Source organism: Schistocerca serialis, chromosome 4 (genome assembly GCF_023864345.2).
Source record: "Schistocerca serialis cubense isolate TAMUIC-IGC-003099 chromosome 4, iqSchSeri2.2, whole genome shotgun sequence".
Taxonomy (NCBI): domain Eukaryota; kingdom Metazoa; phylum Arthropoda; class Insecta; order Orthoptera; family Acrididae; genus Schistocerca; species Schistocerca serialis.
In genome coordinates, this window is record NC_064641.1 from 818,246,229 (window position 1) to 818,259,455 (window position 13,227).

A 13,227-nucleotide genomic window follows, 5' to 3' on the forward strand; every position below is an offset into this window, starting at 1 on the left:
GTAAGGAACATTACAGCATTTACATGGCTGCACTTATCTTTGCGTGAATCACTATAGCTTAACTGAAAAGTACTCATAGTTCATTCCCATTTTTTCCTTTCATGAACTTTGCTTAGTTTAGTGCTTCGGAATTATACTACGAGTTCTCTTCTTCTTCTTCTTCTTCTTCTTCTTCTTCTTCTTCTTCTTCTTCTTCTTCTTCTTCTTCTTCTTCTTCTTTTAAATATGCTTATTTCTTGGACTCATTGTAGTTTGCCTTTCTCAAACTCATCAAAAATTTTGTACTCTTGAAGCTAAAGCAGCAGAGGTAGTAATGCAGAGTTGGTTACATAACTAGCATTTGCAGATTGGAAATCTTTCACTTGTTCTCTCCCTCGTAATTCAAGATTACAAAAATAAGTTGGAGCTTCTTGAGAATCTAATTGACCTTCTTGTGAAGAAATGAAACTAGGGTCTGGTGTTGATGGCCCCCTTCTGCTCTCAAGAAAGTCACAGTACACAGCAGAGCACATATTTTGTGAGTTCAGTTTTTACATTGTTTGAAGCCAGCACCACGATTGTGTCAGCTAATGCTGATGATTTAACATAGAAAAATAGCCTTGGCTTTTTCTGAAAATTTGAAGCACTAAATGAATTCAGTCTGTTAACAAAAATATGTGTGACTTTGAGAGCACTGGAGCAGATGACACACAGAATTCTTCATCTGCAGTGATTCTCAGAGTGCACGTTATGCTGTAGACTTCAGTACCATATCAGTTCATACAGGATATCCTCCGTCACCTAAAACATCTTGAGATAGACGTAATATTTTGCTAGGTGCCAGAAATGTGGGATTCAAGGCAATGAATTTGCAGCAGCTCAAGAGGTATGGGCAACATTGACTGTGGCACACTGTGACATCTCTTTGCCAGCAGTGATCACACAATTACTTCAGTTGACACATAGATTCCACTATTGATAATCAGAATCATGTATCACAGAGGATTGGTGGTTGGAGATGAGGTACAATAAGCTGAGGCTGCGCAAGCTGATTGTGTGTGGCTTGTTTCAGTTAGTGGTTGGGATTAAGTGTTCCTCACTCATCCAAATAGAGCACTGTCTTCTGAGACATGACTACACCATCTGCTGACTGGATTCACCAATGTGAAGAACCTGTTCAAACAAATCTGTATGTCACATTGTGAAGACTGCTCCCAGTTTTCTAACCAGAGGATAGTGCATAATTCGACTGGGGTTTGTGGTCTATTTTGAGTGATAATGTGATCTGTATTGAAAGACACTCACTTATTTCATGCTTTCTCAGCTCCTACCAAAAGTTATATAGGATCACTTTCTACAGTAATTTATTCAGAACCAACAATAAATTTTTTTTTTTAATTTGTAAATCTAAGACCGTTTTGTATGCCTTGATGTACCTTTTCCATCATTTTAATACTATTAATTTCAAAATATTATTGTAATATTTGTAATTTATTTGCTGTAGCCATATAATTGTTTATGCATGGACACTAATTATCTCACTGTCAAGCACTCGACACCAAACAACTAATACAAATTACTCCATTTGGCACAAACACAGAATAGTTTGGACGAAACAAGGCTAAGAAACTAATTAGGAGTACCAACGAATTGTGCTCAAGTGAGATGCAGCAGACCTAATGAGAGAGAATTTAATACAGTGCAGAAATCTTTCTAGGAATATGTAACAGTTGACTGTGATAACAAATGATGGATGAAGTGAGGTGGGAATAAATAAATAATTTTAATGAGAACAGACAACAAAATTAAGTTAGTTTAGTATTGTTGTAAACAGACTAGTAAGATATTACTGACTACTACTATATATACTTCTAGTATTCTTGGACTAATTAATATATTTGTTACCAATGAAAAGGTACAGAGTTAAGAGTGTAGAAAGGTTCAGATTTATCAGCTTGTTTTTTCATACATAAATGCACGTGTTTGTCTATAATTATTTCCGCCTTCGTTGGTCATTCTTCTTTTCTTCTTTCATCTTCTCCCTCTTTCTCTGAGCAACTGCATTATCTCTCACAGTTTCCTGTCAATCGTGAAATTTTGGTTTGGTATCTCACAGTAAGTGGTAACTCTCTGCATGCTGTCTTTACTCTTCTAAAGTTCAGTATCATTCTTTTGAAGGTTAGGTCACTTCCACAACTGTTATATTTATGGACTGTTAACTTCTTTATTGTCCATCGTTATTACATGTAAAGTGTAAGAAAAAAATAGTGTGATATAATTACATGATCATTTACTGACTTACTTGTGGTACATGTAGTCAGCACTTCTCTACATATAATAATCTGAAATTATCAGAGTACAGTATGCAATTTGAAACCTAATGGTGTCATGTTCTAGGTCAGTCATCCACCTCTGCCATCGACGCTGCATGGACACCCATCGCAGGACTTCAGACGATGTGAGAGGTTCGTTGGAATGTCGGCAACAGCTCGACCTTACAATCGTCTTCTGTCTCGTGTGGTTGCTGCAGGTGCATCAGACATTCCCATGTGCCCTCCGACTCCAACGCATCATGCACGCCCAACTCGTGCCAGTGAACCTATGATGATTCCTCTGCATGAAGACTCCACAGCAAGGGATTATCCACAAACATCAGATGATACTCGTTCTGGCACTGCACGTGTTTCCTCACCCACACCAATTCCAGGGCCGAGTTGTTCCCGAGAGTCTTCAGCATCTACATCAGCTGGGAATAGTGATCAGCTTTCAGAGATGCCTGGAATGTTTATGCATCATCAGAGGCTAGGAGAGGGATGTACAATTTTGCCATTACGCCACATGTCTTCAACTCGTCTCCCTTCTATTCCTGAGAGGTCTGCTAAGACACAGAGACTTGAATTGTCTTCAGAAGAGGAACCTCTTCCACCTTGTAAGTGTGCGTGAATTATTCCTATTAATACTAACATATTATTTCTGAGAAACATCAGATACAGCCAAACCAAGTGAACTGCATATCTGATTATGAGATGAGACTACTCTGTGATTGTGAGATGCTTTGGAGGGAAAGATGGAGCTATTTGATCACTACTGGTAAATAAAAGGTATAACATCAAATATAACTTTGTATATCATATTTTTCTGATAATCAGGAACAAAGGCACTGAATGTATACAACACCACAATTAGTCGCAAAATGCACTATTGTTCTTCCAGATACGCAACTGCACTTGGGTTGGGTGTATTTTTTCTAATTATAACTTTTGCTTTCCAACCATTCGCTAATTCAGTACAGTTTAAGTAATTGGGAATGATAATTAGATATTGATCATAGATGTTAGTTTATTCAGTTTTTCACACACTTGATAATGAGAGACAGATATTGATCATGGATATTAGTTTATTCAGTTTTTCACACACTTGACAATGAGAGACAATCTCCTGTATAAGCAAGTTGTAACAAAATTCTTATACAGTAAAAGTAACTTGACAGATCTCGGTAACACTTTTTTGTGAAATTAACTTTTGCTTCATGACCCCAGAAATCAGACTACAGAGCTATTTTCAGCTGGATTAAAATAAATTTAATGTATGCATTTGAGTGGAACATGATCCAAAAGAAGTAAGTTGGTGGTTCGGAGGCTAGATTATATCGCCTAGAGAACTTTTTTGTTTCAAAAATGTGTTATGTACTCGTCATTCTTGTGTAGTAGCAAGAGTGCCATACTCATTGTACTTCAGGCAAATATATCTCAGTATTATTGTTTCTACAGACTGGGAAGCTCGTATTGACAGTCACGGTCGGATATTCTATATTGACCATGTGAACAGGACAACAACTTGGCAACGCCCCACAACAGGGTCAGCTTCCCGCAGCAGGCCTGTCAGTAATGAGCTGCAGAGACAACAGTTGGACCGGAGGTAATATTTCATAGTTTATTTGATATGCTATTTCTTCATCTTATACATCCTCTTTCACCTCTTATCATATCATATCATGAGGTAAATATGTATAGTTCTTTGTCAGGTGCATTGTAATCTAGTTCAGTGGCTCTCTAGCTGGGTATTATGGCTCCCACCAGGAGGTCATTTTCATTGTGACTGAACACGGATCAACTATTCAGCAACAGTGAAATATCAGTATAGCAACTGCTGAAGCTGTGTGGATGTTGTGGTACATTACACCTATATTAGCTACAGCACAGTGAAAATCTGTAGCATATAGGCAGTGACATAACCAGTGCATTTTGTAAATATATTTTATCACAATTGCTGCGAAAAAGAAGTACCACCAATATTCAAATGAAATTTGAAATATGTATTCATCCATTTGTGAAAAGGCTTTTTCAAATCAAGAAGGCTTCATAGATGCTTTTAATAGGAAGTAATCACCTTGGAAAATTGCATTTTGACAAATTATGGAAGGCAATTTCAGTTTCCCAAGCTTCAAAAAGTTTGAGAAACTGAACGCTATGGGAAAATTATTCGTAAAACCTATTCTCAGCACAAGCAAAAGCCTCTTCCTCCTATAAAGTTTCGTTAGTAATAGCAAAATGTAGGAAATATCATACAGTCACCACAGTTAAAGAAATTGTCCCTATAGTGATGGGGCCTGACACTTGTGCCACAATGAAATCATTTCATTTGGTAATGGCACAGGTTCAAGTGGAACAAATGAGATGGTCTTTTAAGTGGAAATTTTTTTTTTTAGTGTCTTGAAGGGTATAGAACGCAAATTTATGATCAGCAGGCTATAACAGACAATTAAACATTGCTGTTAACTTAAAACTGGCTTATTTAATCACAATGACATGTTGGGTGTTGGACATTCGACCACCAGCATGAAAGGTTCTTCTGTATACAAGGAATTGGAAGAATCTTCAAAAAAAAAAAAAAAAAAAAAAAAAAAAAAAAAAAAAAAAAAAAAAAAAAAAAAACTTCCATCAGTGAACATACTTGCATGTGCAATTGATGGACCTGCATCCATGGCAGCTTGATATCACAAATTTACAGTAGTTTTAAAATTAACTACAACCATTGTTAATGTAATCCATTGTGTAATACGGAGGCAGCACCTCATCACTAAAAATTTAAGTGAGAAATTGCATGAATTTCTGCAGTATGTCATTGATGCTGCTTACAAGATAAGAGAACTGCTGTATACAGGAAAAAGAGTGCATTCGGATTTTTCTACAAGTTCTGTAAAGAGAAAGATGAAAAAATGAGAAGTCTGTTGCTAAATGCAAAGGTAAAAAATGTAAATGTCGTGTGACTAGGGCCTCCTGTCAGGTAGACCGTTTGCCAGGTGCAGGTCTTTCGATTTGACGCCAATTTGGCAGCTTGCGCGTTGATGGGGAAGAAATGATGATGATGATTAGGACAGCACAACACCCAGTCCCTGAGCGGAGAAAATCTCCGACCCAGCTGGGAATCAAACCCGGTCCCTTAGGATTAATATTCTTCCACGCTGACCACTCAGCTACCGGGTTTTGCAAAGGTGACATGGCTGTCAAGAGGAAATTATTTGTGATGTTTCTATGAACGTTTTAATATAGTACTCAAGTTTCTCTGACAAATTGGCCCAAGCCTTCGTGATGCAAACTAATTAGGATGTATTAGCATTGCCTTTAATTTAGATATATTCGACAAAGTCAGAGTTATTGAGGTCAACTCAGAACTCTGGGGAGACAAATGAATTTCTTTAAGGCTGAAGGTGTACTATCTTCATTCATTGCCAAACTGAACCTCCACACAAACAACTTAAGCTGAATGGACTTAAAACAGTTGGACACTAAACAGCTTGGTCATCAGCACCCTTTCTCAACGAAAAGCAGAGGTCATACAATTACAGCCACTGCCACAAAAAGTTTCAGATACAATCTCCGGTATATCTACTCATACTATTGTCATATGTTAACAGTATTAATTATGTTAATGGCATTAAGATGACTGGCTGATTGCAGAAATGATAGGACAGCCAGCCACCCAAAAATGCATTGAAACCAATCGCATTTCCAATGGATCTTCATGCTGCAAGAGATAAGCTTGTGTCATTGGGCAGTGTCTGATACAGAGCCACATGAGGACCACTTCACTCCTCCTTGGAGCTCAAAAGGAAGTACACCATGGTTGAATAATTGGTTTGACTGACCAAAACTTGTTGTTGGCTGCTTCAAGCCACTGTCTTTCCCACTCAGCGAACACTATCTTTGTTACCCATGACACGATAGCCTGTAGTGGGATGTTAGGGTGAACTGCGGTATTTTTCTGGTAGGCTGGGCTGCTTTCACTGCTTTGTCAGCTTTTCTGTTCGTCTCAGTTCCCATGTGCCCAGAGACACAGGGAAGGCCACCTCTTCCTTATGCCTGTGCAGGAGGTGGATAGTGTCTTGGACCATCTGAACTACCCTATTTGCTGGGAACATTGTTGAATAACCAGCAGAGCACAAGAGAGTACATGCAAACAAAAGACGTCCATCCATCAAGAAGTCATATGTGCTCCAGTGTCTTCTTGAAGACCCACAGCTCTGCATGGTACAAAGAGAAGTGCCTTTGTAGGCGAATTTTAATGACAAAGCGAGGAACATAATAGAATACCCAACATTGTCCCCTAGCTTTTATCTGTTGGTATAAACCAACATGTGTTTGCAATATTTCAATAAGAGTTCTTTTAAAAACCTTTTTTAAAACTACCGGCAGAGAACTGATCTTGTTTTACTCCATCATGTCCAGGTAAAGAGTGGGCCCTTCAACCATCCCTGTTTAAGAACTGATACGCCTACTGCACCAAGTGGCTTTAGATAGACAAGAAAGGGCTTAGTTGCCTGGTGACTGGTAAACCTAGTATGGATTGTTCAGCTCTAATATCAATAACAGAATGTTTTGAAAGGAACCTCACTTTGTGTACAAGTTGCACCATGAGCAGTTATCACCAAATGGTAAGAGGCAGCTCACCAATCTCTGCACAGAGGCTAGGCATTGGACTGGGTTGGAGGGCTCCTGTCACCAGTCCAATGCTTGCACAGCAGACAGCATCCAGTATCTTTAATTAGGAGGGTCTCGCTGAGCCATACATTATGCTGCCATAGTCATATCGGGTGCAGACAAAAGTTCTATAGAATGTGAACAGACAGGACCAATCTGGTCTCCAGTTCTTACTGCTAAGATATTTCAAGATGATTAGTGCCTTTATACATTTTAAATCATGGAGGTATGGTAACCATATTAACCTCTGATCAAAGATGAGGCTGAGGAAGCACATTGCATTCTTAAAATCCAAGATGGTGCCCCACAGCTGAAAGTCTGGGAATGTAATGAATTGAAGCAAACTATTAACTTAGGTTAGCACAAACTTTGAGACACTTTCAGATGCTGACTTGAATACTTCTTGCTTACACTTAAGACAAGCCCAAGAAGACATGAAAACTTGGTGCCCTTAGAATATCAATGAGGATTCAGTGGTTGCAAGATGATTTCATCCAAGCTTTCAAGAGCAGTTGGCTAACTTGAAAGACGATTCCAAAGCAAACATGTTTTCAACGACATGGCTAGAAATGTTTCTGTTTGAAAGTAAAAAACTCCTAATCCTCTTCTGCGTCAAGAAGTAAAGTTGCTCATTTTAACTTTTCCATCTACTTACTTTTGTGCAGTGTAGTAGCTCCCATCAAATGAAATAAACAAAGTGAAATGAGTGGCCCGTGATTCAGAGTAGTGAAGACAGAACCAAATATCACAAAGTTAGGAACAGGTACAAGAGAACCACTGATGACAGATTCGTTTGATTAATTTAACAAATGCTACTATTATTATATTTATTTGAATTTCATTGTACTTGCATTAGACATTAGTCTTCTAATCATGAAATATTAACATGCACCTTTAATTTTCTTTTATATTCTACTTCTATATCCGACAGTATTTTAATATAATTGGGTAGATAAAAATCTCTACTCACAAGGGGTGGCAGGAGAAAAAACATATAAAAGTTAAGGAAATGTGCAAGCTTTTGGAGCCAGTGTCTCCTCCTTGTAGCAGAAGAGATGAAGGGGAAGGAAGAGGGATCAAGGAAAAGGACCGTTGGTTTAGGAAGGAAGGAGAGCTATGGAAAAATCACCCAGAAGCGCAGGTCAGGTGAGACTTATTGGATGGGATGAGAAGAAAAGACTGATTGTTGGAGACTGTGCCAAATGAGGTTTTTCAAATCTCATTTGGTGCAGCCCCCAACAACCAGTCTTTTCTTCTCATTTCATTCAGTGAGTCTCCCCTAACACAGGGTTCTGGGTGACTTTTCTGTAAATCTTACCATTTCCTAAACTTCATCAGTCCTTTTTCCTCCGTTCTAATTAGGTATAAGTATACAACACAACCAGCAGACTGAACAACACAACTTTATTGCACAGAACCATTAACAACTTGAAAGGAGTATTTAAGTAACATTCAGCAGGAACCAATTACATACACAAAGAGCTGTAGTAATACAAATAGAGAACCGAGGCTAAGCATAGCTCAGCAAGCCTTTAATAGACTGGGGCTCATGGCGGGCTCTGATGGTGATATATATCTCTCTCTCTCTCTCTCTCTCTCTCTCTCTCTCTCTCTCTCTCTCTCTCTCACTCACACACACACACACACACACACACAGGTCACTGTTTTCCTCCTCTCATAGGGAGATCATGGATTATCGAGACATCCATGCTGTGCTCCTCACCCGCTGGGCTCTGGCTGAGGTGGTGTATGCTCTGAAGTGCTTCCAGTGTCGACACACACTGTTCTTGTTTTCCCGTGTCAGACCATATGGCGATGCCAGGTATGTTTCCATATCGACCTCAGGCATTGGTTCTGGTAATGGTGCTCATGGTGCTGGTGATACTGGTATCAGCAGTTGCTCAGGAATATGTCACAGAATCTCTGACAATGGTGTTAGAGCAATAGAGGAACTGCTTGTTCAGCCACCGAGGATGGATGCCCTCACCTGCACAGGAGTGGCGAACCGGAAGCAGCATTTGATGTGACATCTGATATGGATGAGCTTATAAGCAACGGTATGACGTCGGGGAGTGCCTGGCATCCACATGGTGACCCCAAGCAGAGTCTGTCCTCCATGCAGATGTCGCAGAGATGCTGCCCCTAGCATTTGGCAATGACAGATGGAATCCGTCCAGGGTGACGTTCAAAAACTGCGCACCAGACAGCATCTGGCGATGATAGCTGGAATCCATCCAGGCTGACGTCCAAAACCGCGCACCCAGACAGCCGCATCTGGCTAGAAGAGGTGTAGTAGTGTCCTTAGCTGGTACCCATGAAGCAGCTCCACTAGACTCTTCTCGCCAAACGACAGGAAACACTACAAGGAGAGAAACAGATCTGAGGCAGTGTCAGACGAAGAGTTGGCAATATACTTTTTCATCTGAGTTTTGAACATTCACACTGGGTGTTCCTCACAATTAGATTGTGGATGGAATGGTGGGGCGATGATATGACAGATACCATGGGAATTGCAAAATGCTGCGAACTCTTGTTCTGAAAATTGTGGACCATTATTGGACACTAACGAAAGAAAAAAAAAGAAACAAAAAAAATTGACAAGGCTGCAGTGGTGGCAGTTGTGGCTGTGAAAACACAATGAACAACATACGGAAAATGAGAATATGCGACAACAACCAACAGCCAATAAGTGTTGAGAAAGGGACCAGCGAAATCCACATGTACATGGTCCCATGCACGTGACAGCATCGGCCAAGGAGACAATGATGCCTGGTGAACTGCTTGATGCGTTGCACACCGTGAATAGGAGACAACAAGGCAGGTAACGCCACCGTACAAGCTGGGCCAAAACACATGTTGACAGGTCAATGCTTTTGTGCATGGTACACCCCAATGATCTGCATGTAATAAACTAACAACCCCCAAACAAAGCTCTGAGGCGACCACTACCTGAGGGGCCACATGATCCATGTCCAAAAGCAGAATACCATGCACAACAGACAACTGCTGTCAAAAGATGTAGTAATTAAAGAGGCGTCTGATGAATCCAGCCAACCATGTTGTACAAATGTTATGACCTCCCACAAAACATGATCTGAAGATACAGCCTTCACAACCCATATGCTAATACAGGAAAACCATCAACCACATGCTGTGTGGTGACATCAATGTGGAAAACAAAGCAATTCCAACTGATCAAATCCTGCTTCCGGACCAGCTGCCAGGTGGGACAAGGCATTTTTATTTGCATGTTGATTCACAGAACAGAAATGAATCTCTTAGTTGTAACATGAAAGGAAAAGACACCAATGGTGAATGCGATGTGCCGCTTTATCTGGTAACGATGCAGAAGGTCTGAATAAGAAAACCAGTGGTTTGTGATCGGTGACCAGGAAGAATTTGGCACCATAGAGAAAAACAGGGAAGTTCTTCACATCATATTCAATGGCCAAAGCTTCCTTTTCTATCTGAGAGTATCTCGTTTGAGCAGAAGTCAGCATTTTTGAGGCATAAGCAATACCTCGCATGGAGCCAACGGGAAACCTACGAGACAGTATCACCCCCAGCCTGTACTGTGAAGTGTCCATCGCAAGAACCAAATAAAAGCCTGGTTGGTATGTCACTCAGCAGGATACAGACTGCAGCATTGTCTTAATGGTGCAAAATGTGGTTTCACAAGCTGATGACCAGTGGAGCTGTGTCCCTTTGTGCAGCAACACATGTAACAGCTGCAAAATTGTCGCTGCCCCAGGCAAAAATTTATGGTAGTAGGTGACTTTGCCTAGAAAAACCCGAAGTTCTTTGACTGACATGGGGCATGGAAGTGACACAATAGCAGAAATGTGTCGATGTAGGGATTTGAGACCCTTGCAAGAAACTTCAAACCAAAGATAAATGACAGAAGGTTTAAAAACCTTACTTTCTCTAAATTACACTTCAACCTGGCTGCTTAGGAAAAGAGAGTATGGAGATTTTTTAAATGTTGTACATTGGAGGCAACGGAAATGTCATCCAAAGAGTTTGCACAACACAGGAAAGATGCTGTAAGTTGTCCCAAAAAATGTTGAAAAATACCAGGAGTGCTGGTGACTCCAAAAGGCAACCACAAATATTGATACAGTCCGAAAGAGGTATTGCCACCTAACAAATGTCGTGATTCCGTAACCAATGGGAGCTGTAAATAGACATCTGACAAGTCAATTTTTGACAAATGTTGACCACTTGACTTTGCTAACTTCGCAAAGAATTTGTCTGGACATGGTATTGGGTACGTATCCACTACAGACTGTGCATTCACAGCAACTTTAAAATCACTGCAGAGGTGTAACCAGCCCAATGGTTTCATTACTATAACTAATGTGGTAGACCATTCATTTGATCCAATAGGCTGAACAATGCCGGATTCTGCAAGGCAATCGAATTCATCTTTGATTTGTTACCCGAGTGCCACTGGAACCAGATGGACCCAGAAAAAACAAGGCCAAGCAGAAGATTTCATGGTCATGAGCATGTGAAAATTTTTGGCACACCCCCATCCAGGAGAGAACAAAGAGGAAAACTCAGAACATAATGTATCGAACAGTGTATACGGCACTTGTTCAGACACTAAATTCACTTCATCTAAAATGGTAAAACCAAATAACTTAAAAGCATCTAATCCAAAAAGATTCTCCGTATGCGCGTTATATACAACAAGAAATGTAAGTGACCAGATTACTGACTTGTAGGTCACTGGGGCAGAGACTTGGCCAAGAACAGGAATACTCTGTTTCTTGTAATTTACTAACTTTCATAACGCAGGTAGAAGTGGAGGGGAGCCCAGGTCCATATAAGTTTGTGAGTTTAACACGGTTACCATAGCTCCTGTATTCACTTGCATGTGCAGAATTTTACAAAAAACATCAATGAAAAGCTTGTTTGGCACAACAGAAATAGCCTATACAATGTTTACATCCATATCCACATCAGGATCATTGTGCTCAGTTTTTGCATTACAAATAGAACTAATGTGACCTTTTGTGTTGCAGTTATGACAGGTAGCCCAAGATTTTGTGCAGCCTGGGCACTCATGTTTAATAAAACAATAAGGGCAGGACAGGAGCACAGAATGTGAACATTGCTGTTTACTGCCCTGTTTACCTTGTTGGTGCAGCTGCTGCTGGGAGTGAGGCCAGCCACCTTGACACTGTGATCATATATAGGCCACTGTGACCAATTCCCCCTGCAAACTATCTGAAGTGTGGTGTGGAGGTGAGGGTTGGATTGCTGATACCTCACACCATGACTCAATTTCGTTTCCCGCAGCTCTTGGTCACCTGCAGCTCGCGACACCTCGAACGACTGTGCAGTACCTAAAACTTTGGAGAGGGATGGATTTTCACACTGGAGGGCACACTCTCATATGTCACAATCTGGAGCTACTTGAATGATAGCATGAATGATGCTCTGATCAGAATATAGATCTTTATGCACATCGGTCATAAAATGACGACAATGACTTAACCTATGGAATTCAGCTGCCCATGCTTCCTACAGTGGTAAAACTCAATTCGAGATGCAGTAACATGGGTGCACTTAAATTAATATTCTGGAAGAAGTTCATACATTTGGTCAAATGTTAAAGAAGATGGATACTGCAAAGGGGCAAGCTGACATAGGAATCTATACATTCTTGGCAATATCAATGAAAGGAACAAGGCACGACATAAAATAGTATCAGCAATCACAAAAGCTTGAAAGCATTGTCGCAGACATTTCTCTTATGTGTCCCATCCCTCAACAGACTCATCGTGTGTAGAAAAGGGAGGCAGAAGAACAATGGGGGTTGCAGAAAGCAAAACAATGGGAGACACAGATGCAGGAGCAAGCCGAATAGACAAAACAGAAGTCAATGACTGAAGTACCTTAGTTTAGTTGCCCAGCACCTGTGATTGGTGATGCAATGCCATGGCGAATGATTCTTGCTGTTTGACCAACCAACGTGAAATTTCCTCCGTAACATCATCAGCCATTGTGAGAATAATCAGAGGACCAACAACAGTAGAAACTTCCACAGAGAACAGGACCACACTCATCACCAATGATTCTTACTGTTAGACCAACTGACATAAAATGTCCTCTGTAACACCATCATCAGGCACCATGAGAATAAATGGAAGACCAACCAGAGTAGAAACTTGCACAGAGAACAGGACCACACTCATCGCCAATTACGTTGTAATTAAGTATACGTACAACAGGACAGTAGACTGAACACAACTTTATTCTA

General features: G+C 40.4%; 1 protein-coding gene across 1 annotated transcript in view; it reads left to right on the forward strand.

Annotated features, from left to right (window-relative positions):
- LOC126473410 (E3 ubiquitin-protein ligase HECW2-like) overlaps positions 1 to 13,227 on the forward strand; it is a 210,555-nt gene that overhangs the window by 1,095 nt on the left and 196,233 nt on the right. The window contains exons 2-3 of the mRNA XM_050100432.1: positions 2,377 to 2,908; positions 3,750 to 3,897. Coding sequence (XP_049956389.1) covers positions 2,377 to 2,908; positions 3,750 to 3,897 — 680 coding nt within the window. The remainder of the gene's footprint in view (positions 1 to 2,376; positions 2,909 to 3,749; positions 3,898 to 13,227) is intronic.